At 32.7% G+C, this 26,019-nt stretch overlaps 5 protein-coding genes and 1 long non-coding RNA gene across 6 annotated transcripts; 1 reads left to right on the top strand and 5 right to left on the bottom strand.

The window, feature by feature from the left end:
- Positions 1-295: 295 nt before the first annotated feature.
- Positions 296-4,140, bottom strand: LOC103866780. Its single transcript, XM_009144759.2, has 7 exons — positions 2,564-4,140; positions 2,372-2,458; positions 2,067-2,291; positions 1,804-1,965; positions 1,633-1,686; positions 967-1,113; positions 296-843 (listed from the first exon to the last, which is right to left on the bottom strand). Exons 1-7 carry the CDS (start codon positions 2,711-2,713, stop codon positions 472-474), a joined length of 1,197 nt encoding a protein of 398 aa, XP_009143007.1. The 5' UTR covers positions 2,714-4,140; the 3' UTR covers positions 296-471.
- A 305-nt stretch (positions 4,141-4,445) lies between these two features.
- Positions 4,446-8,905, top strand: LOC117134281. Its single transcript, XR_004458520.1, has 2 exons — positions 4,446-4,520; positions 7,761-8,905. It is a non-coding gene; the product is annotated as an uncharacterized LOC117134281 (long non-coding RNA).
- On the bottom strand, positions 4,511-7,506 carry LOC103866779. The gene is made up of 7 exons (XM_009144758.2): positions 6,709-7,506; positions 6,525-6,611; positions 6,226-6,441; positions 5,967-6,128; positions 5,805-5,858; positions 5,069-5,215; positions 4,511-4,969 (listed from the first exon to the last, which is right to left on the bottom strand). Exons 1-7 carry the CDS (start codon positions 6,856-6,858, stop codon positions 4,598-4,600), a joined length of 1,188 nt encoding a protein of 395 aa, XP_009143006.1. The 5' UTR covers positions 6,859-7,506; the 3' UTR covers positions 4,511-4,597.
- LOC103866778 lies at positions 8,680-10,889 on the bottom strand. The gene is made up of 2 exons (XM_009144756.3): positions 10,633-10,889; positions 8,680-10,438 (listed from the first exon to the last, which is right to left on the bottom strand). The coding sequence occupies exons 1-2, from the start codon at positions 10,724-10,726 to the stop codon at positions 8,916-8,918; spliced, it is 1,617 nt and encodes a 538-aa protein (XP_009143004.1). The 5' UTR covers positions 10,727-10,889; the 3' UTR covers positions 8,680-8,915.
- Positions 10,890-11,403: 514 nt separating this feature from the next.
- LOC103866777 lies at positions 11,404-14,843 on the bottom strand. The gene is made up of 7 exons (XM_009144755.3): positions 13,611-14,843; positions 13,244-13,330; positions 12,935-13,162; positions 12,683-12,844; positions 12,546-12,599; positions 12,168-12,314; positions 11,404-12,052 (listed from the first exon to the last, which is right to left on the bottom strand). Exons 1-7 carry the CDS (start codon positions 13,761-13,763, stop codon positions 11,675-11,677), a joined length of 1,209 nt encoding a protein of 402 aa, XP_009143003.1. The 5' UTR covers positions 13,764-14,843; the 3' UTR covers positions 11,404-11,674.
- Positions 14,844-14,936: 93 nt separating this feature from the next.
- LOC103866776 lies at positions 14,937-17,183 on the bottom strand. The gene is made up of 7 exons (XM_009144754.3): positions 16,879-17,183; positions 16,725-16,811; positions 16,372-16,635; positions 16,131-16,295; positions 16,006-16,059; positions 15,725-15,871; positions 14,937-15,545 (listed from the first exon to the last, which is right to left on the bottom strand). Exons 1-7 carry the CDS (start codon positions 17,038-17,040, stop codon positions 15,165-15,167), a joined length of 1,260 nt encoding a protein of 419 aa, XP_009143002.2. The 5' UTR covers positions 17,041-17,183; the 3' UTR covers positions 14,937-15,164.
- Between the last annotated feature and the right edge of the window lie 8,836 nt (positions 17,184-26,019).

Raw genomic sequence — 26,019 nt, 5'->3', positions numbered from 1 at the left:
AAGTCAATTATGGCTACTTTACTTTCTGATATTACGATATTCGTTGTGGGGGTTATTTGGCGAACTTTGTCATGTAATGCTCCAGTTAGGGTTTACATTGTGATGTACTAGCTCTGTCCAGAAGATTTCAGGTTGCCTTTTAGTTGATTTTCTGCTAAGCATCTATATATTATTAAGAAATAAAATGTTTAGGCTTTACAAATTGCATTAGTATTTGCTTACCGTGTTGTATTTATTATTCTGATTGTGACTTAATTAATTAATTATTATTCCATTTAACTCGTAGGCAGACAGATCAAGAGAAATTAATTATTATTCCACTTATACACACGTTATTCAAGGACACAAGTACGTAATATTAACTTTTTTGACGCGGATTTTTTTTTTTACTTACTCACACGTTCATATTCAAATACAAACAAATATGTAAAATCCTCAAAATATTTGAGCTGTTGAGCACATAGATCCAAATCAAGGGCATCTCTCGTTCTGGCCAGGACCACCATAGAAGAAATTAACCCCCCAGGAAGTTCCAACATCTCCTGCCTTAATGTTGTAACAGTTATCATGACCTGTCGAGGGGTAAACTCCTTGTGGTTCTGTCAGAGTATTGGTTCCATCAATTGTCATAAGATTCCTGAAATAGCTCGCTTTCTTAAAACCTTCATCTGCAAAATGCCCACTTCCCATGTCGGTGCTCGTGTGTTTCCCATCGGTCTCCCTGTTAATGATTTCACCTCCCCATTGAACTATAGTAGCTCCATTTCCTAGAGAGTTAAATAACTGGCCAGGCCAGTACCCGACAAGCTCTTCACCAATCTGTAGCCACCAGTTTTCGCCGTCCTATAAATACTCGACAATTCATTTTGGGTTGAGATGCAGATATAATATAACATAGGGAGCAGCTCAATTACATCTCATTAGTAAAATATGAATTTTTTTTTTATATATGTTAGTACTTGGTACCTTCCATATAAGTATGGAGAGCTCGTATTGATCTCCTTCGTATTGTGAGACGGTAGTGAAGGCTACACCTACAGTGAGACGATTGCTCCTTTGAACGAAACCTGGGCAGGCGTTGTTGTAGCACCCTGTACTTTGATATCCGTCGGCCTATTTTCAAAATAATTTTTCTATTATGATTATCGTCTTTAAATTCGTAAATTTGCGCGCATACAAAAATTTAGGAGATACTTTTTTTTGAAAATTTGATAAATTAAGAGATACTTTTATATCATTTTTAATCAAAAATAGAGACTTAAATTTAACAAACCGTTTAAATTTACATCTTAAACATCAGATTCTAAACCCTAAGACCATCTCCATATTGTGGGGATGTTGATGAGTTTTCCTCACTAATATAATATTGAACTGTACACTACCTTGTTCATTAAATTTATATATTTACTTTTAATTAATTAAAAATAATAATATTTTACAATTCGGATATTCAGATTAAGTTTCTAATTAAGTGATGGCCATGTTCTAAACACTACAAAATAAACAGTCAGGTAGGCTTAAACTCTACTACTAGCTTTTATTCAAAAAAAAATTCTAATACTAGCTAGTGAGCCGTTTAAATTTTTATATGGTTAGCTTTTTAACACGTTTTGGTAGAAAATGGGAACTTACCGTCCAGTAAACAAATAATCTTAGATTATTATCACCATATATTCTTGGAAAAACCTATAGATCAAGGCAAGCAAAGGCAGTGTTAATTAATTAAGATGTTTAATTAGCATATGAAAAAAAGACTTCGAATATTAACAAGATGTAGTTAAGGATGGATAAGAATTACAATACCTGCAACCCAGCTTCAATTGTGTTACGAGTAGTGCCAACTCCAGACACGAGCCAAGTCTGAGCCAAGCTGAACTCGTCGGGAACTTGAACTTCTGGTTTCCACATATTTACTGTACATTTTGTCCCGAAATACGTTCCTTGCATGGAATTCATGACCGCGTACTAAAGTAAACCAGCTCCAAAAAATGGGAAAGTGTAAGTTAAGCGACAAGAGAGAGAGACTGCAGAGTAATTAACACGAGGACAATATATAAAAGGTGTACCTCATGGCCTCTACTTGGATCATACGTATTATCTTCAGGGATGCTTGGATTCGTCTTTCTCCCAAAACTCTCAATGGATTTTGATCGTAAGATATCTTCTTTCTTTATTCTTCTTATCGGAACAGTATTTTTAGGGCATCTTCCATTCTTGTGCCACGCCTGAGTAGCCTTTATCTTTTTCTTGGTGTACGTAGACGTACTTTCCGGTATGAAGCTCGGTCTCATCTACGTGCGAAAACTCAACGTTTCAACATCACCATGCATGTATATATAAACAAAAGATAGATCGTTAATGAAGTTAATACCTGGATGGTGTGGTTTCTAAGCAGAGGGTGATCAAAAGCTGGTTGATTATTTATTGGAACACAATCTATTATATCTCCATCTTCGCTCTGTCAAAGATTAAAGTGAAACATTCAGTCTCAGTAAAGTTTTCCTACGAATAACCAAAGCATTGAGTTTATGAATATGGAATTTGTATTATTGTATAAACTAACCTTAATGGACATAAGAGCATTCTTGTTGAGCCGCTTCAAAAGACTTTGTACTTTGATTTCCTGGTGATCGGAGAACTCTTTTCCATAGAGACAAGGAGAGAGTATCACTCCTATCATCATCAGTGCTACCGTGAAACCGGCCATTCCCATTTGGTATGGTTAATTATAATCCTTAATTAAAACCTACTCTTTAGTATTTTATAAAATTTTCTGTTAACTACTATTGGAATTTATAGGAGTAGATTGCTCATATATTTTATAACTTAGGAAATTAGATTGAAAAAATTAGTGGTTACATTAACACGTTAATATAAATTGACTCATGACTTAAACATCATCACAATCCCTCATGACTTTAAAATCCATGAAAATTTACTCATGAAGTAAAGGTCATCAAAGCAAGCAAGTTTCTCGTTATACAAAGACTTTGGTTGACGTTGTTAATCCATTACCTTTCAAGTGCATCTATGGTCATAGACTCGTATAACGAATATTCATTCTGAGGATATTTTTTTCTAAAACAATTTTGAGGATATGTTGGCGATCTATCTCCGTAAATTTCTAACTACAGTTTACACTCAGGATATTTTTATATTAAATGAATTTGTTATGTTCATGCATAAATATAAATATTTACAAAAAAACTAAATTATTATAATTCACTACTATTATGTTTAAATAACTTATTTGTGTATAAATTTTTAAGTCATTTCATATTTTGTATGTTTGAAATGTATGTGACTCATAAGTTAGCAAGTAAAATCGACGAAGACATTGACCCATGACTAATCGAATCATCTTGTGTGTGAAACGCGTAACATGACCAAGCAAATTGTTTTCAAACGCGGGCGCTAATAAATTATATTTGCTTTGTACTTTCTATGCGAAAAGAAAACGATAGATATATCAATCGTAGTCAAGACTCAAAACAAATAACGGGGTAACATAAATTATATCTGTAATTACCGGTCAAAGAATAATTTTCCAAAAAGCACAAATCCAACTTGGTCTAGTACCGTTCTTTTTTTCCTTTTCGTTTTGCCTACACGCTAAGGATTAGGATTCATAGATTCATAATGATGAATTTGAACTTTGAAAACATTTGGTAAAATGATAAATTTAAATGGTAGAAGCACTTAGCTTAACATAAATAAAACATAAAGAAACTATATAACTTAAAATATAAAGATAAAGAAGTTCTATGGTTTAGAGAAAAACACTAAGGAACATCACTGATCATTAGATCGTTGTAGTCCTGATATCATGGAAAGACTGAGGAGAATGGAAAATTGAAAAAATTGTAATATTAACTCTCAAAAGAATAGTTACTATTATGTTATATAACTTTATATACTAAATATTTTCTTAATTAGATAAATATGAATATTTGAACATCTTAGTTTAATAAAGATACAATATTTACTAATAATATTTAGAAGTATCTAGATCACTACAGATAATATTCTAAATCTTTCTATATCTCATTTACATATTGTATGTGTGGGGATATGGCGAGACGATAAAAACGTAAACTGAGATGAACATAGAGGATAATATTAACATAGAGTTACAAAAACTGTAATACGAAATATTATCTAACGTGATCGTACCAGGTTGACAAAAGACAGAACTTTTTTTTGATTCACAAAACCAAAGATTAAAAAAAAAAGTAAAAGCAGAGGAGAATTAACTTCGTCACCTAACCATTTCGGCTTCAGCTTCGGATCGGTCGGTCATTCCTCTCCAAAAACCTCATTAGGCTGATCAAGAGCAATTAACTATAAACTGAAGATTTTATCAAACATATATATATATATATATATTTGATAAGTAACATATTATTATTATTATTGTTTTATTCAAACTGCAGACATGTGAAATTCAAAAAAAAAAATTTGTTTTTGGACAACCAAAAAAGCTTTTACACATATTATTAAAGGACACGGATAATATAAACGTCAACGACGTGGTTTTGTTCATACTCGCACGCTCATATTCAAATACAAACAAATATTTTACCCAAAAAAAAAAAAATCAAGGGCATTTGGCGTTCAGGCCAGGACCACCATAGAAAAAATTAAACCCCCAGGAAGTTCCATTACGTCCTTCCTTAATGTTGTAACAGTTATCATTCGTAATCGTGGGGTAAACTCCTTGTGGTTCTCTCAGAGTATTGGTTTTATCAACCGTCATAATATTCCTGAAATAGCTCGCTTTTCTATGACCTTCATCTGCAAAATGTCCACTTCCCATGTCCGTGCTCGTGTGTTTCCCACCGGTCTTCTCGTTAACGATTTCACCTCCCCATAGAACTTCCGTAGCTCCCTTACCTAGAGAACTGAATAACTTAGCAGGCCAGTAGCCGACAAGCTCTTTGTTAATCTGTAGCCACCAGTAATCGCCGTCCTAGATATAATCGACAATCCATTTTGGGTTGAAATATAACTCAATTATATCACATTGTCAATAAAATAAGAAAAAGAAATTATATATGTTAGTACTTACCTTCCATATCATTACGAGGACCGCGATTTGAATACCATCGTATTTTGAGACGCTTTTGAAGGTTCCACCTACAGTGATACGATTGCTCGTCTGAACGAAACCTGGGCAGTTGGTGTTGTAGCACCCTGTCTTTTGATAGTTGTCGGCCTATTTTCAATATATTTCATTATGATTATCGTCTTTAACATATTCGTGAATCCCCGCGCATGAAAACCAAGATACACTTTTATATCATTTTTTGTTTTTCATTTAACTAATTAGTCTCTTTTAAATTTTTATAAACAGCCTAAATCTAAGATTATAAAACCTAGAAACATGCTTATCCATAGGGATTTTATTTTGAGCTTTTTCAACAATAAATTCTCAATATTTTAATATGAAATAAGTAAATAATTAAATTTTAATTTTAACTAAAAGATAAAACATCCATTAAATGACAAGTAGTTATAAGGTCTAAGGGATTCTTTTTTGAGAAATTTTCATCTTACATCTCTATTTATTTTTTATTTAAAAAACTACAATCTAAATAGTCTACCAAATCTCCTCACTGGAGATGTTCTAAGCTCTACAAAATATCAGTCTAGTTAAAAAAAAACTCCATTACTAGCTAGTGAGCCGTTTAAATTTTTAAATGATTTGTTTTTTTTAACACGAGGAATATGGTGATAATAATCTTAGGCTAAAATCTTAAATGATTAGCTTTTTAACATGTGAATGGTAGAAAATGGGAACTTACCGTCCAGTAAACAAATAATCTTAGATTATTATCACCATATAATGATGGAAGAACCTGTAGATAGTTAAGCCAGATTAACAAAGGTAGTGCTAATTAAGATGTTTTGCATATGAAGAAGATGTACGTAGTTAATTAGGATGTAGGACAAGATAAGTACAAGACCTGAAAACCAGCTTCAATCGTGTTAAGATTAGTGCCAACTCCAGACGAGAGCCAAGTCTGAGCCAAGCTGAACTCGTTGGGAACTTGAACTTTTGGTTTCCAGATATTCACTGCAAACTTTGTCCCAAAATACTTTCCTTTCTTGCAATTCATGGCCGCGTACTAAACCAGCTCAAAAAATGGGGAAAAGTGTAAATTAAGCCACAATACAAACTAGAGGGCTAGTGTTTAACACAAGGACATTATATAAAAGGTCTACCTCATGAACACTACTTGAACCATATAAAAGGATGCCTGGAGTCATCTTTTTCCCAAAATTCTCAATGAAATTTGATCGTAAGATATCTTCTTTCTTTATTTTTCTTATCGAGACTGTGTTTTCTGGGCATATTCCACTCTTGTGCCACGCCTGAGTAACATTTGTATAATTCTTGGTGTACGTAGACGTACTTTCCGGTATAATATTCGGTCTCATCTACGTGCGAAAACTTGACGTTTCAACATCTACCATCATGCGTGTAGATATAAACAAAAGGTAAATAGTAATTGAAGTCAAACCTGGATGTTGTGGTTTTTAAGCAAAGGATGATCAAAAGCTAGTTGACTATGTATTGGAACACAATCTATTATATCTCCATCTTCGCTCTGTAACAGAGATTAAAGTGAAACATTCAATCTCAGTAAATTTGCACGCATATATCAAAGCATAGAGTTACGAATATGGAATTTGTATAGTATAAACCTTAATGGATATAAGAGCATGCTTGTTGAGCCGCTTCAAAAGTCTTTCTACCTCGATTTCCTTGTGATCGGAGAACTCATTTCCATGGACACAAGGAGAGATTATCACCCCTATCACCATCAGTGCTACCGTGAAACCGACCATTCCCATTATGGTTTATTGCAATCCTTAGAAACTACTCTTTAGTAATTTTTGAAATTTCCTATCAACTAGAATTGGAGTGTTTAAGAGTAGATTGCTCATATATTCTATAAATTAGGAATCAGGAAAAATAAATTAGTTGTTACATTAACAACACTAATGAAAGTTGACTTATGACTTCAACATCACCACAACCCCTCATGATCTAAACATCATCGATGCAACCACGTTTCTCTAGCTATACAAAAATTGTTAATTTGTACTTCCATGTGCATTTTTGGTCATAGACTCATAACGCAGCCATATATATATTTGTATGTATAAATTTTTCGTAAAATTATGTATAATTTTATATATTGTTTTAGAAATAACTAGAAAATAAGCTAAAATGTTATTTGATTCGGAGTTAAATAAATGAGAATAATCATTTAAAGTTCATGCACATATATAAATTTTACAAAAAGAAACTATATTATAATTATTAAGTTAATATTTATTTTTTATACGTTTTAAGTCATTCTATAATTTTATGTATAAAATAGAATATTATTATAGATAACCACCTGAGATTAATTTGGTTACGATTAACACCGTTAATGAAGATTGACTCGAGACTTTAACATCAACACAACTCCTCATGATCTAAATATCATCAAAGCAAGTAAGCAACCACGTTTCTCTAGTTATACAGAAGTTTTTAATTTGTACTTCCATGTGCATATATGGTCATAGCTAGACTCATTAATGCATCCGTATATATAAATGTGTATGAATAGATTTTATATATTAATAATTTAAAACTGTTGTATAATTTATATGTATGCAAAGTATGTGACCACTATCCTACCAAAAAAAAAAAAGTATGTGACCACTAAACTACCAAGTAAAATTAAAGAAGATATTGATTCAAGAGACAATGTGTGGAATATCCCCAATTAAGGTTCAAATTTGTTGAATGCCCATAATTATGGATAACCCAAAAAGGAGTAACTTTTTGACACTGTGTGGACGAAAATGCCCTTATGCTTTGTCGAAAACAAGTAACTCTAGATCTATCAGCTAAATATTTACATAGCAGGTAACAATCTACATACCAACTAACATATCCGCTAATAATTTCAGTATCATCTAACAATCTATGTATCAAACAAATGTATCGACTAACAAATCATATATCAGTTAATGAAATTATTAACAATTAATTAGTTATCTATTAAATAGCTTCAAATCTATTTGTAACAGCTAACACTTTATGTATCGATTAAGAATCCATTAAAATCTAAATAATAGCAGGTAAGTAATAAAATACCTGCTAACATATATATTATCTAAAAATTGATTGTGATTCGAAATTGGAAACATTGGAATTAGGGTGAGATAATAAGATTAACATTATGGGTGTCAAAAAAATCTGAATAAAAAAATAAAGATTTGTGTTGAATTAAAAGATAATTTGAAGAATTTGTACGAGAGATAAAGAAATTAGAACACATAAAAGGGAGAAGAGAGAGAGATAGAGATACGGATATTATAGTCACTAAAAATATTTAAAAAAAAACAAGATTATATGGCAAATTACATAGGTTTCTGGGTGCATCTATACCAATTACTCTTGATTCAATGAGTTAAATCATATCACTGGTCATGGTGTCTAATAAGTTATACCTACTATTGCATTTGGTATAATTCCCATTTGGCGCCTCCCATATATACACTCGATTATTTTTGTGCATAATAAGTATTTACAAAATAAAAAATATCATAATTATTTACTAAACTATTGAATTTTCATTTATTGGATTTTTTTTAAAAAATACAGTAGAATCAAAAAATTCAAACCAAAAATTAAATATCTGAAAACTAAAAACTAGAACCAAAATCCGGTACAACAGAAGGGATTCAATACAAAACCAGTAAACATGGTAAATTTAGATGAACAAAGGATATAAAATCACCACACAGAGTTTAAACAACTGTCTTACGAAATATTCTCTGACGTTATCATACCAAGCAGATATTCACAAAACCAAACTTTAAAACGAAAAAGAAACAACAACAGATGTGATTCAATCTTCATCACCTAACCAGTTCCGCTTCAACTTCGGACCCGTAGGTCCTTCCTCTCCAAAAACCTCATTAGGCAATCCATTAACCGCACTCCTGAACACACTCTTTAGACTCTCTCCAACAACAATCTTCTCCACACCTTTAATCTCATCTTCACGACCATAATCAATCTTTGGTCCCCAATGTCTCATATAGTTCAACCACGCAGGCTCCTCCACTTCTTTCAAATACTCAGCACAAACAACCCTAAACCTAACCGCAGTATCAAACACCTTTTCACTCTTTCCTGTATCGTTCCTGATCCCTACATCGTCTCTGCCTTGCAACACAAGTCCTGGTTTAGAATACATTGCATGTCCGTTCAAAGAAGCGTAAGCCACCGGTTTGTTTCCACCACTTTGAAACTCGATCTCCGGAGGATCGATCCAGCTTCCTTTGCTATGTTGTGATAAGTACATCCTCAGTAACTTGCCGCTGAAGTTACTTATCCGGAGAGTGAAATGTTCCCAATCTCCAATGTGTTCGCCTATTCTCCCCAACGGGATTGTGGCGAGCTTGAGCTTGGCTCGTGAAGGGCCATTGAACGGATAAAATATCCAGACAGCTATATCTGTTAAGGTTCCACCAAAGACAGGTTTTATGTGAAGATACACTTCCATGCTTTGTAAATCTCCTGCTTGGACTCGTTTTCTTGCATCAGAAGCAACCGGTAGGTCTAACCAGTAAAGACCGTCGTTGGCTTCGCCTTGAGGAAGATTTGAGCCGTTTGGTTCGACTGGAACAGGGTTTGATTCCTCACCTTTCTTGTAAAGCAAGGCACCGTTGCTGAAAAACCAGTTGACAGACGATGGAAGATACTTCTCATCTTTGTGGAAGTGGATCAAAGGAGCGTAAGTTTTAAACAGAGCATCGATCTGGACCTTGCTTGGCATGCAAGAAAAGTTGAACTTGTTGTTTTTCAGACAAGCTAGGGCTGGATTTGAAGTGAACGTACCAACACATACACTAGAGGCTTGTGTTCCTCTGTTAACAGGCTTAGAACTCGAAACCCCAAACCCATTAGATTCCCATATGAGAGCGTCTGGCTCTGATTGATCCGTTAGGTCAGACCGGACACAACGGATCTTGTCTAGAGGAGGTTTCTCAGCGGTCGTGGTCACAATTAGACCCACTGCACTGTAACCATCAGGAGGCACAGGCTGCCAGAAGTATCCAGTTTGGTCCTTATTGTTCTCTACCTTTGTAGATTTGCCGCTCCAAAGAAGAAGATAATCTACCGGAGGTCTTAAAGAGTCGCCGGAGATGTCTTTTCCGACAAGTGTCCATCCAAAAAGCTTGCGGTTATTGGGTTGAGCGTAGGAACCGAGAAGTGAGAAGCCTTCAGGTAGTGAAGACGGCTCAAAGAAAGTGGCTCCAAGATTATCTTGTCCTCCTTCGTATACAGTCCATACTTTGTTAAACTTTGTCACTTGGAAAACTTCAAGACCTCCCAAATCTATTATCCCCTTTGCAAATCCCTCTCCTGTAAATTCACATTAAAACATATTTTTCGAAAAATACATGTAAATTTGTTATGTAAATTCACATTAAAAGCTATATTTTGTTCTCTATATTTTTCGAATGTTTTTAGCCCTTTTCACCAAAAAAAAACATTCGAAAAAAATAGAACAAAACATAGTTAAATATAGGATGAATATTAAAAATCAAAGCATGAACCTGAAGGCCAAGATGGCAATGGAGATGGAAGATCGAAGGTGGAATCAATCGGCAAAGATGGTGATGAACTTTGAGCAGAGGAAATGTTACCCATTCTGATTATTCAAAAATCCAAAAATCGTAGAGAAATAATGACTTTGTAATTGATGTTGTGTTGTCGTGGTATAGACAGGCTTAAAGAGAAGTGGGGACAGAATCAATGTTGTTGGTCGAGTTAGATCAACCACATATACAAAAACTTCAAAGATTAGGTCTTATCTGGAGAGAAACAGCACATGTCAGGTTTTTATTGTGAAACGAAAAAGTCATCGCAAATCACTGTTAGGTTCTGTAGCCTTTGATTTGATCATCATGGTTTCCAACATACTTGACGAAAGTTTCGCACGTCTTAACTCATAACTCTTAACTATTATATTTTTTTTGGATTTCTTGAGAACTTTTTTTGAATAAGAAAGAGAGGATATCATCATGACAAAATAGTTTGTATACATATATAATAAAAAAATATATGTACATACAAATGTTAAGTTTAAAAAATCATTTTAGTATTGCTTATAAAAGTATTATTGCGTTGTATTTCATCGGCTTAGTGATATTAGTATTAATGAGTCAGTTTAGTTATAAAAAACAGAACAATGAAACCAGTGATTCTTCAACAGGTCAGAGAATAACTAACGTACATGGTTTAATATGAACGTATATAACTTATTAAAACGTGCATTTTATAACACTTTCTTGAATATCATCTAAAACAGCTGTGCTTCTAGTTAATTTTCAATAAATGCGCCTTTATTCTGCTCGTATTATTTCAAAGCTGTAACCAGATTGATATCAATTGATATACTCCTGGACAAAGGAAAGTTTTTCTTGATTTACATATGAATGAGATCATCTCTCATGACGTGGAAGTTTTTCTTCAATGACTTGTTTTTATCTTTATTATCATAAGCACACTCACATACACACACCAGCAAATTAACATAATCTTATTTAAATATATAGATATGTGAAATCCACAAAAGCTTTTGAACACATATGTAAATCAAGGACACTTAACGTTACGACCTGGACCACCATAGAAGAAATGAATCCCCCAAGAAGTCCCAGCATTTCCTGTCTTCACATTGTAACAGTTGTGTTTATCAGCAAAGTAGTAAAGACTCTTTGGTTCTCTCAGAGTATTAGTTCCATCAACTATCTTAAGGTTCCTGACATAGCTTGCTTTCTTGTAACCTTCATATGCAAAATGCCCACTTCCCATGTCCGTGCTCGTGTGTTTCCCACCAGTCTTTAAGTTAACGATTTCACCTCCCCATTCAACTCTCGTAGCTCCATTTCCTAGCGAAGTGAACAACTTGCCAGGCCAGTAACCTATGATGTCTTTGCCAACCCTTAGCCACCAGTTTCCTGTTTTTCGGTCCTAGTGATTGCAATTAACCATTTTAGCTTACATAGAGAGGCAATTTGGGGAAAAAGATATATATCTTGCGACTCAAGAATCTCATGAAAAATTAAAAAAAAAACTATGCTATTACCTTCCATATAAGTATAGAGATGTCGTACTGAGTTCCACCGTAGCGTGACACGATGTTGTAAGCTCCACCTACTGAATATCGATTACTTGTCTGAACAAAACCTGAGCAGAGAAGGTTGTAGCACCCGGTTCTTCGATATCCATCACGCTATTTATGAAAAGATGATTTCACAATGATTAGAGTCTAGTGTATTTATAGATACGAATAATTTTGCAAAATAAAATATAACGAATGTCCTGATCTAAGAATTTAGAGAGAGAAATTATAGAATTTAAGTGATTTTTCGGTTCTATTCAGGAAGCTAACATTTAAATTTATAGATTAACGTCTAATATATAACGGTAAATAAGCATAAATCATTTGGAAAAGAGAACTTACCGTCCAGTAAACAAAGAATCTAGGTCTGTTATCATCATATAGTTCTGGATAAACCTATAAATTAACGAGAAATACATATATAATAAGTTACGTTAACTGCATAAGAACAAAGAAAGGTCGTGGAGAAGGGAGCAAACCTGCCAACCAGCTTCAATGGTGTTAAGACTAGAGCCAGATCCGGAAACAATCCAAGTCTGAGCCAAGCTAAACTCGTCGGGAACTTGGACATATGGTTTCCACAAATTTATAACAACTTCTGTCCCATAAAACTTTCCGTTCCTCGCACCCATTATCGCGTACTAAATCCAACTCCACAGAAATTAATGGATAGTGTAAGTTATAAGAAAGTAACAACGGCAACACATAGATGTGTGGACATGTAGACGTACCTGATGACCTTTTGTTGGATCAAACGTTGTAGTTCGTGGAATGCTATGATGAGGCTTTCTCCCAAATCTCTTCATGGATTTAGGTCTTAAGAGATCTTCTTTCTTTGTTCTTCTGATGGGAACAGTGTTATCAGGACACTCTCCAGCCTTGTGCCAAACCTGATTTATAGTCTTTGTCTCTTCGTTGATGTACGTTGAATCACTTTCAGGGATGAAACTCGGTCTCATCTACGTGCATAAACTTTTTATTGCAAGTGATTCAAAAATATTGTGTTTTAACAATATAAAGACTGAAAAATGAAACCAAACCTGCATGGTATGGTGTTTAAGTAAAGGATGATCAAAAGCCGGCTGGTTGGTAATAGGAACACAATCTATTACATCTCCATCTTCACTCTGTAAGGAAAAATTTGATTAAAGCGAATAATAATTCATTGTTACGTAAGAAATTCATGAAATTTGTAGGGCAAATGATTTGGAAAATAAAAATAATTATTATTATGAAAAAATAGTAGATAAGGAGAAAATCTTGAAAATAGCATTAATTAAAGAGTAAAATGATAAAAAATATTAATTTTTATTAATTAATGTTAGGAATTTTTCTGTGTGCTATTTCTGAAGCAAAAAAATTGTGTTGATGTTATTTTAAAATATTTCTCTAATTTGTATAAGATACCTTAATGGATTTAACAGCAGGCTTGTTGAGTCGCTTCAAATGTCTAAGTATTTTAACTTCCTGGTGATGGGAAAACTCATGTCCATCAACTCGAATAGCTATTGTCGCCACTATCACCATCAGAGCCACCGTGAAACTAGCCATTCTCATCATGGTTATATATACAGTTCTTAGTGAAACTTTTAGCAAGAACTCATTGGCTTTTATAGGAGGAGATCGTGCTTATTTTTCATAACTATTATTCTTTTCTTGACAGGAGCTTCTAATATTTTTTAAAAAAAATCAGACCTTGTCAACTCTAGCCAGATAATATATTTTTGTTGATAGTATCAACTATCAACTCGACCTATATTAATACCTCAATTTTTTCGTTCTAAAATATTAGGTTACTGCTTCTTATGTTTTCAAAATCGTGCAATGATGTTTTTCTTACCAACCTCACATGTTTTTACCAGACACATTATTCGTTAATCACTGGTTCTGACTTCTGATCAGAGTTAAAATACCCCGTGGGCGTATTATACATTCATAGCTTTTGGTTAAGCCAAGTCATTTTTACGAATGTATAAAATGACATTTGACCAAACGATATATAATTACTCTAAATAAAAATTATCATTTGTTAGTCTGTCATGAACCATTTCGCGTGAGGTCAGAGCTTTACGTCAGTTCATTATTAAATCGATGCCTTAATTTATAATACGATTAGTACATTCTTTTACTGAACTTTCCTTTGGCACCATTGAATATTATGTTGAACAATTATAATTCTCTTACTCTGCTGAATTGATTTTATACTTTCCAACTGAGAATTCGTCAATGCGATCCACCAAGTCAACTCTCTTGTGGTTTCTAGGCCCACATTTTTGTTGACTTTATCAGAGGCTATCACAATTCACAAAATAGATCTGTAATCCCCATAGATAAAATGATAAACTATAGTATAAAAATCGGTGTTCTTGATAAAGAAGTCAAGGACTATAACATAGTTACAATGCAATGGAAAAGCCACCGCCCAAACATGATTTAGTCTCGGATGAAGTTTCACCAAATTCCACCAATGGAACTAAATGTACGTTACAATTAAATTAAGATCATGGTCATTTGAATTAGTGACACCTACATATTATGATAAAATATACATTTATTTAGTATGATAGATTAATGAAGTCTGACCAATAATTCTGATGGAAATTGTTACCTGGCTGAATTAATGGGAAGATCAAAAAGTGTCATCTCTATTTTTTTGTTATACATAAACAAAGCAATTATAAATACATTTTTTTTTGTAAAAACAATTATAAAAACAAAGCAATTATAAATACATGATCATAAAGATTTCAGTATACACATGGGACCATGTTCTTTAAAGAAGTGGATCTTCTCTTCACTCCATAGAAACAGAGAAACACTCTGAAACAAGACATAAACAAACCCTAATCCACTCTGGTGAATCTGAAAACAATATATGTAAGAATGTGTATATAATATATGTTTTATACAAGTTAATGATTAATTTAGAATGATGTGCACTGCAAGAAAGTAAACAGCTCCTCAAGGGCAATTAGGGTTTCGACCAGGACCCCCATAGTAGAAGTGACTTCCCCAAGAACCTCCATTGCCACTCTTCACATTGTAACAGTTCTCTTCATCAGTAAACACTTGAAGATTTTCAGGGTTTCTCAATTTATTAGATCCATCAACTACTTGAACGTTCTTGAAGTAACTTGCTTTCCCCCAACCTTCCTCTGCGAACCGACCACTTCCCATCTGAGTGGTAGTGTGTTGTCCTGCCTCGGACTGCGAGTTCACAACTTCACCTCCCCATTCAATCATTGATGCACTTTCTGATAAGTAAGAGAAGAGTGAAGCTGGCCAGTATCCCATTATGTACTTTTCTCCAAATTGTAACCACCAATGTCCTTCTTTTGGGTCCTGAGAAACAAAAAAAACAAACTGAATAAATAGAACATAACTAAAACCATGTACTCATTAGGCTACATATTAAAAGTAGGTTTAGTTAAAAAAAATGTATATATTATGCAGTATTAACTAAGTAATGCTTTCAAAAGATTTGAAGTTGGAAACAAGTAGGATTCTTGTTGTTGGTTTACCTTCCAGATAAGTATGGTAATGTCATACTGAGAATTTCCATAGCTAGATAAAGGAGAGATTGATCCACCCATTGCAATCTCCCTATTGATTTGAACAAATCCTGAGCATAGAAGATTGTAGCAGCCTGTGCCTTGGTAGGCATCACTCTGTTTTTTTTTCACAGGGGAGACAAAATAATGGTACTTCAATGAACTAAAACAAAAATATATTGAAAAAAAAATATATTGAAAATAAAAATATATGTATATAAACTAAAACACATAAAGAGATAGAAACTTACAGTCCAATAAGTGAAGAGCCTTGTGTGATTATCACCATACAATTGTGGACTCACCTGAAAACACACAAATCTTTGAGTCAGAAACACAAAATCTAACTTCTATTACAAGAAACCGAAAAGCCCACCTGCCAGCCAGCTTCAATACTGTTAAGATCAGAGTTGAAGTTTCCACCCAAAACCCAAATCTGAGCCAAGCTAAACTCATTAGGCATCTCCACATCTGGATTCCATACATTAATCTTGGCTTTAGCACCGTAGAAAACACCATCTTCGACATACATTATCGCGTGCTACATCAAATCCAAAAGAGTTAGAATTAAAAGACTCAAACGGTAATGCAAATGCATGACAAGAAAAAAACATTACCTGATGACCATTTTGTGGAAGGACACCAGTTGTGTCATAAGATTTGAGCTTAGGGATACTTTTCTGACTCTTCATACCGAAACTCTCGACAGAACTGGCTCGGTAAAGATCTTGCTTTGTCGTTCTTCTGATGGGAACTGTGTTCTCAGGGCATTTTCCATTGACATGCCAGAGCTGAGTTATATCATTAGGTTGATGATTCTTGGTTCTTGATGAAACTTTACTCTCGCTGAAGACACTCTCCGGGTTGAAACTTGGACTCATCTATAAAAGCCCATTAACAATGTAAGAAACACTCAAGAACAAGAATCACAGAGAGTAGAGACAAAACGGAAGAAGAAGAGTTTGTGAACCTGGACAGTGTGGTTAATGAGCAGAGGATGAGCTAAAGCTGGTTGGTCGGTGATTGGGACACAGTCGATTACATCTCCATCTGGGCTCTGTTCCAAACCATAAATTATTGCGGAAACTCAGCTAAAAAGGGAAACTTTCTGTGAAATTATTTACCTTTATGGATTTGAGAGGTGGCTTGTTGAGTCGTTTCAAGTGGGTACTGATTTTAAGATCGGAAACCTCATTTTCGCCGGAGACGAATGAAGAACAGAGAGTAACCACCACCGTCATTACCAGAGCGAGCAAGAAGCTAACCCTTTTGCAATTAGCTGCCATGGTTAAAGAAACTCAAGAAAAGGTTTAAGCTTTTTTTTATTACAGAAAGAGAATAAGAAGAAGAGAAGATGAGAGGTTCTTTGGATTGTGCGTTTAGTTCTTCTTGGAACCAATAAACACTTCGGTAATAAAAGGACGATTCTTTTGAAATAAAGACAAGTGTAAATTTGGATTCTATTGTGTAAGATTTGATTGGTTGCTTTCTTCTCTGTCTCTCTGTTAAATTTGTTTTTTGTCAGAATCTTTTTCTGGAATAATTCGAATGTTAGATATGTTATCGAAAAAATTACATTCAGAGTCACATTTTGAGTTTACAATTACCTTTAGAGTCACTTTCCACTTGCCAGACACATTTTAGCTGCTCAATGTCTATATTACCCTGCAACTATCTCTCTCGTTACCTTTTCTTCCTAAATTGAATATATATTTTTTGCATTATTGATTTAATTTTAAAAACCAAAATCAAGCAATCATCTTCTCTGAGTTTGATGCTCTAGAGGGAAATTACTGATTTATATGCTATTGACTTGTTCAACCGTTATCTCCTTCACTAACCCGTGGGCTTGCTTAATCTTCTTTGTGTTTCTCAATCTCACACTGCAACGATTTCTGAGAAATAGTGAACTACTTCTTCTGCAACAGGCCGACTGATTTTCCTGTCCAAGCCACCTCCGTCGTTTACAGCTTCTCCGCAACCGGAAGTGAGCCGCAGCCAAGCTCAATCTGCGACTGATCATTCACGATAGTCGTTATACTCGGAACCCTTCCGCCATGGCGGCGGCCGGTCGGAGTCTTCGTCGTCGATTTGGTTTCAGGGAGAAACCTCGTGAAGCAACAATGGTCAAGTTCTTCTATTTGACATAATGGTCCTTAAATGTTTGGTTATACGCAGTTTTACCCCAACATTCTTTAATTTACTTATAGATTCTCTTGATTTTGTCCCATACTTTTAATTATACACTTTATTAAACAATTCTCTTATTACCAAAATTCACATCCACACTTATTATGTCCATAAAAATATCTAATAAAATAAAATTTTATAAAATATCTAATTAAATAAAACTTTATAAAATATCAAATATATATATATATAGACATGATTTATATATTATCTGTGTTTTTACATTTTAGAAACAAAATAATAAAGAATTGCAAAAATAATTTTAAAATAATAAAAATTATACAGTTTCTATCACATTTCTATCATTACGATAAGCTATCAGGTATTACAAATCTTGCATAGCTTCTTTTAAAAGCTTTCACTTGTCCACGTCCACATCTTTTTGTTAACTGGATGCTATCCACAACATTTTGTTTCCAAAATCATGTCACAAAACATATTATCTTGCAGAGCTTTTACTTGTCCACGCCCACATTTTGTTTCCAACATCAGGTTTTATAAATTTTGCAGAGCTACTTATAAGAAGATATAACGACTTTTGGTGGATACATTTATAGTATATAGCATCAGTGGGTAAGTATCTATAATGTTCAAAATCAAAGCCATATCACATCATCCATTACATTTTATTCATACATCCATCCACAAAACAATATTTTTGTTTTTCGGATTAACTTATCCACGACTTGTGTGTCCACAAATTATCCATCCACGACTTGTATGTCCACGAATTATCCGTCCACGACTTGTATGTCCACGAATTATCCGTCTACGAATTATCCGTCCACGACTTGTATGTCCACGAATTATCCGTCCATGACTTACATGTCCACACTTTTCATGTATATGTATTTTTGGATTTAAATAATATTATCTATTTATAAATTTAAAAACTATATAAAAATGGATCTCAAAATATAAAGAATAAAAAAGTACAATTTATTATACCAAATATATTTATTTTTATATTTTAAATTTTGTAAAAACAAGCAAAAGAGAATTAGGGGGGGGGGGTGTATTAATAAAAACAAAAATAGAAAAAAACTTCACTCTAATAATATTTTGTCCAGACATAACAAATAGGTGGTTACTTTTCTTTTTCGTAAGTAATCTTTAACGAGACTGTTTCATTATTTTAACTGAACAAGGGCAATTGTGTCTCAAATATCTTCATCTGTATTAAGAAGTGCTCTTCCAGGGGAAAGTGTCTCTAAAGGTAAAGCAAAGTCAAAAAGTGTCTTTATACGTAATCAACTCTATGTTATCTTGTTTTACTGCCAGCTTTATAGAAAAAGGAAATCTTACTGAAACTGAACATTCCACTCTTTTGACTCTCATTAATGTGTGTATTGGGATTTCAAAATCTTTATTTGAAGAAATGATTATAAATCTCTCTTTATTAGGTTTATTACAGTAGTGACAAGAAAAAAGTTGGATTAGTAAATCAAAACTTAGATAACATAAGATCATATCATTGGAGGGATGAAAGACAAGTCTCTACATTGTTCCTTTTGTTTTTTTTTTCATTGCCTAATGATGATGTTTATTAAGATTTAACATAAATCAAATAATTAGCATCTTAGAATGATAATTACTAACTTTACATAAAACATTTTGTATTACTATAATAAATTTTACTCCTCATTTTCTAGACCACAACCTTATATATATATATATATATATACACACTTCTGCAGACCTTAGACATACACTAAAACGGTATTACCAAAAACAAAAAACAAAAGAAAAACATATATCATCCATAATATTTGAAATGAGTGAGTCAACTATACCATCAATGATCCACTACAATACGATCACTATTTAAGATAAAAAAATACTTATATATGTTTATGAAGATTGAAAATAAAGGGCGGTGTTGATTGGGTGGGGGTAAGAGCACCACAATGTGAAAAAACAGTGTAAAGTAAAAAAAAATAAGCCACTAAAAACTAATTTGTCGGTTAATATTATTAGTAGGGAGACAAAATGACAATAGATCATCCCAAATCCTAATCTCAAGCTCCACACATTTCCTTTTCTATTCTGTTACATCTTCATTTTTCACTTTTGTATTTCTCTTCTTTTTCTTTAAAGCCGACTCATGTCCTATGCCATTAAATTCTTATTGGCCAAAACACTTGTTTGTCTATTTTGCCTGTGAAATCGTACAATTATAAATTTCTCATCAGAATATTCTATCAAGTTTATTACAATATTAAGATTCTTGTGCACCACTACAGTAGATATTTCAGGAATCATCATTGTACAAATTAGGCAACACGTGAAAGTTGAAACCTTCTTGCAAACTTTTATCCTGGATGGCTTAATCTTATGAGAGAAAAAAAATAGCAAGGTTAAAAAAAGTCTCACACGGCAAACATGTTTCCATAACAACCCAACTCACTTTTGTTCTTTTTAAATTTCATCAGTTGTTTGTTATCTTACCATACACAATTCAATACATGTGAACTTCTGGATTTATAACACACCAACGACCTTAATGTCGGATTTCATATGGCAAAACTTCAATTGTATAATCTCTGAACCAAAATCTTCTTCTTAGTTGAAAGGTTGACAAAAAATAGCACATAGAAACCAAATATATTTAAAAGACAAAAAAAAAAGTGGCTTTCATCTTCCATAAAAGGTGCCAAAGTGGAATCTTGGAGTATCGTGCTTAACTACACATGTCACGGCCTCACGGATATGGATCACTCTTACCACATTTTCAACCTCCCACCAGCTCTTACTATTTACTAGAGGTTTTACCGCGCTACGCGCGGTTTATTTGTCTATAATATTTTATATATTTTGTATGTTAAATGTTACGTAAAAATTAATTTTTATAATTAATTAATTTTATTTTTGTGTTATATTATATTATTTAATTGTTTCGATGTAATATTGGACAAATTAAAATAAAATATGATAATTACTTATGAACAATTAATTAACGTTTATATGTTTAAATCATCTTAACTTGAGCATTTTTTTTTCAAAAAAATACATTATTCAGACAAAATGCTAGAATTCTCTTATATAAATCTTAAATAATGTAGCATCCAAAAACAATTACACAAAATCAACTTTGATATCCTATTAGTCTTTTGTTGTCATATTATCATAAAATTTTCATCTTTTTCTATTTAAGTAGAACTTTTTATTATGTTGACATGTAGAGTTTTTAATAAAAAAACATTTATGTATAGATGAGCAGCTCACAAAAAAAATAAAAAAAAATAAGTGTATTTATTTTTTTAAATGTATTATTAGAAAATATTAAATATTTTAGTATGTGAAAATAACTTAGTATATGAGTGTATATGTCATCTTATGTTTTATTATTTTGGAATTTAATTTTGAAGTGCACTTCAATGTTATATTGGATAATTTTATGTTCGGACGCAAATGATAGAATACAATTAGTTTAAATATTAAAATAATTTGACTGAAAAAAGTTCAAATGTCAAAATTACTACAAATATACAAAATTAAAAAATGAACTAATTGAATTTTAAAATCATTTACTTAAATATTTTTCATATCGAACACTCATATATATAAATTAATTATCTAGAAATAAATTTTAATATAATACTTTTTTACTATCATTGTTATAACACACATAAAATAAAATAATTTTCAATGAGGTTCTTTGAATGGAAAATATATATTGGACTCCTCTGTCTTAATTTCTTCAATGTCTGGTTTATTTTATCCGGTAAACATAGAAAGTACAATGTTTTTACTATGTATATATGGTAATAAACAATTAAAATTGTGCTATATACATAACACAATCCAATATACATAGTGAAGCTACTTATATTACATTGTTGCCTTATCTTTATACTGATATTAATGACCTATATTTTTACATTAAACTTATCAACAAAATAATCATAATGTGTTTCATACTTTTTTACCCTTCATCATAGTGTAGAACTTGAAGTCCTTCTCCATGATCTACGCATTTCAGAATCATCTTAACCACAATACTAAATGATTATAACGTAGAAGTGTCATAATTCATCATGAAAGAAGGTTAACATTCTCATTTTAGTACTACTTAGGTTTATCACTTATGAGTCTATCAACAATCTGAGAGAAGACGAAAGTCTAAACTGCTAGTGACAATTGAAAATATCCCAAAAATTATAAAATATCGTACATGGTAGTTTCATTATGTTTTTTTTACCTTTAGTTATTTCCTGTTAATGTTTGTTATCGAGGAATTGGTTTTTCCGATCATTCATACTTTATGATTATCTAAAAATTTGCATGTATTTTGTCATTTATAAATACCATAAAATGAAATTTCATCAATTTCCTCCAAAATTTCCTTGTGTTGGTCATTATGAAATTACATAACTTGCCTTTAATCATTTATCTCTGATTTTTAAATAATATGATCGAAAATAGTCAGTTGCAAAAATATTAAATAAAATTATTAATATTATAAAATTTTTTGACTAATATTAGAATGTCTTTTTAGTAGCTTTTGTCCCTTTAATTATATATACTTAAAATCATTAGAGATCTATGAAGGAAAATACTACTCTTTTGTATTTTTTAAAATGATGATGCATATTTCTTTATATTGATTTTTATTAATGCGTTTTATTTTTTATTTTTAAATAAATAGTAAAACAAAACCCAAAACAATTAAAATTATTTATTATATGTGAAAAACTTGTAACATCAATTTAAATACAAAAAGATAAAGTATATATTTCAACAAAACATGATACTGCCGGGCAGAAAAACATAAAAAAATCATGCAGCTTATTTACTTATCTACTAAATTAAAGAGTTAAAGTTATTTTGTTAGATTATTTGACATCTTCTATAGGTTCATATAACTGTTGAGAAAGACAAAACCTATCATAAAAAGGTCAGTCACGAACTTGTGTCTGTAACATGTATACATTGCGATATTTTTGTCACATTGAACAATCACAAAACTCAATGTGAAGATGTGGACTATTGCCATCTACCCCGACCCATCTTGTTGCCAGTAAACTTCAACCATTACTCCAATTGAATTTTCTGCGTTTGGTGTCAAGGATCCCACCAAATCTGGCTCCCACTGGTATCCATATCTATATCTACAATGATCATATAATTTAGTGGAATTCTTCATCTGCGTTGCATTTTATATTTATATTTGCTATTGGAATTCCCTTTAAGTGAGATGCCAGATTCTAAATCGAGGGTGACCATGGTTCTTGCAGCGGTTGCACTTTCTTGTTCAGCCCGTCTAGCAATGTTCAGAGACACTTTTTCAAGAGATGCAAGCCCGAGCTGTAAGTCCGAGTTTCTAAACTCAGGTTCCCCATTTCCTACCTCCTCAAAAAATATTGCAGAAATGTCTAGAGATAATACATAGTACATTTCTTACGTAAGAAATGTCTCTTTGTCGTCGGGGATAACAAAAATCAAGAAAGCCTTGTTTTGGATCTGTAGGCTCAACTTTCAAGTGCTTCAAATAGTATATTAGTAATTAAGGTAAGCTGGCCGATAAAAACGTATTTGGGTCCGTTAAAAAAATCACTTCAGTGGCTCGTGCGAAGCTCCAACACCGATGCTATTGTTCTTTTTTCTTTCAATGAAGCTAATGGTAGCAAAAAAAAAAACAGTGCCGTAGTGAGAGTGTAAGATTACTAAGACATAGGTTATGACTCAAGATAAGGAAGCAATTAAGATTACTAAGACATAGGTTATGGCTCAAGATAAAGAAGCAATTAAGATTAGTAAGACTTAGGTTATGACCTAAGATAAGGAAGGTGGTGAATCTGGTGGTCGAAGTTTTGTGTACTTACATCGTAAAATACAACGCTGCCATTACTGTATCTGTCGTGTCTACCGATCCCATCGAATCTTTGAGGGTAGTGATCATAACAAATCTTCTTTCCCAACTTAGAAGCCACCACGAAACACATTGCTTCTCTTAGATTTTTGCTATTGTAGATGTAGTGATCACAGTCGACATTAAAAAGAATAAGGCACAATTGATAGAAACCCCGAGACTCCTATCTTCAATTGAATATATAGAACATGAAAAGACGAAAGAATCAATAAGTTTGCGAGAGACCATTATATATCAGTTTAAAATATACAATCAAGGATTAAGCATAATTATTTACCAACGAATTCATGGCGCCAGCCTTCTTATGATAGTCAAATCCAGGTCTCACAAGAAGATAAACCAGCCTTCGTCAGCTCATGGTTTTCTACATCGCAAACACTGTTGTTTCCAAGGAATACCTTTTGGAATGAGCAAACATGAAAAATAATCAGATACGTTTGGGAGTAGTGTATATACACCACACTTATAACAAAATGAAACAGTTGACACCTCTGAGCATCTCACCTTGATCATTGCAGGATGATTGGGCCAAGAAGTCATGCATAGTCCAGTCTTCTTCAGTCACTGTCTGTCAAGTTGCAACTATAAATCGTTGATGTTAACCTTGAATTCTTAATCTCTTTGTGTCAAGGAAAAGAAAATATAAATTTTGTAATATAAAGTCAGAAACTAATATTAACAAACCTTCGTGGTTCCGCATACACTAACCCAACATCCCAGCTGATGACTGCAATAAAAGAATAAAAAAAAGTGAAACCACCAAAATCAGATTTCGTGGTTTTAGTTTTATAATATAAACAGAGAGCAGTCGTTTAACCACATATACCGTTTTTATTTGCTCTATTTCGGTGATCTACTTCTTGGTCATCTTCCTCATTATCATCCTCGTCCTCATCCATCTGAAGGCCGTTTGTGACAACAACTTCATCCCAATGGTTGATCTGCATAAGAAAGAGTATATGGGTTCAAATCGTGGAACTTAATTATGAAGCAATCAGAACTGAAGATGAAATGAAAAGATGCACATCCCACCTGACCTGATATCATGGTCGTGCTTTACCCTTGGAGTTCAATCACGCTGGTGCTTTCGGGGATAAGGATGTGAGGAACTTTGGTCTTGAATCTCACTGTATATATAGCTAGGTTGGGGAAAGGGAAGAAGTTGAAGAGGGTATTGTTTTGAATGATACAGTTATTGATCTTGATAGTGGGGAGGTCGATCGGCGAAGACTTCGACGCCGTAGAGTGCAAAGGAAAAGTCACCGACAAATATTTGAGGAAGAGACGATAAGATTGTGTTAAGAAAATGAATGAGCTGACGTGGTAAGTTAAAAGCATATGATTGGCTGTTTTTTTGATCTGACGTGGACATCCTCTCTGATCAATATATCCTCCTTTTAGTATAGGTTAGATTACACACTAATAAAGTGGACTGGACCGCTCTCAAATCAGGCTACGTTATGGGTCTTTAGACTGTTATAATGCCTAGACTAGAAATTGCTCAACATATCCTACTAGAATCGGAAACATACAAAACGAGAATTCATTTTTTTTTAACTTATAACTAGATTTTGATCCGCAGTTTTAATGTAATTGTAATATGATTATCGACTTTAAAATAAATATGAGTTTTTCCTACCATATATCTAAACATAGTATTTTTGAAATGGCTCAACGTAGCTATCGGTAATCCACGTTTTAATATTGTACTTATTTTGTTTATAAATTTCAATTTAAAAAAATAAAAAAGATTTTGACTCGTTCTTTCAACGCATCAATTTATTTTATGGTTGACAAATTATGATAATTATAATTTTATAACGTTTTTTTCTATTTTGAAAATGTTTGTCTATAATCTGTTTAAATTCATATACATAAACTATTCTAATTATTTCTAGGTGAGATAAAACTTTGGATCATTAAGAAAATTTTTAATATGTGATATATTTCATTTTTCTTCTAGTTTAAAGTTAGATAAGAAATCATTTATTAGAAATGTGTTTACTGTTTTATTAGAATTGTAAGAATACTTCAATTTTTTATTTAAGTGTAGAAACTGAACACTTATTTTGGAATGTGTAAAAGAAATTAATCGCATAATCTATAGTATCTTATATAATTTCAAAATTGTTTTCATATAATAGAATTGATATGTGTATGAGTTGCTCATTTGTTTGGATTTAATTAATTGAGATTGCACAGA

This window comes from Brassica rapa, chromosome A05 (genome assembly GCF_000309985.2).
Source record: "Brassica rapa cultivar Chiifu-401-42 chromosome A05, CAAS_Brap_v3.01, whole genome shotgun sequence".
In the NCBI taxonomy this organism is placed as follows: domain Eukaryota; kingdom Viridiplantae; phylum Streptophyta; class Magnoliopsida; order Brassicales; family Brassicaceae; genus Brassica; species Brassica rapa.
This window is presented reverse-complemented; position numbering and strand designations above follow the sequence as displayed.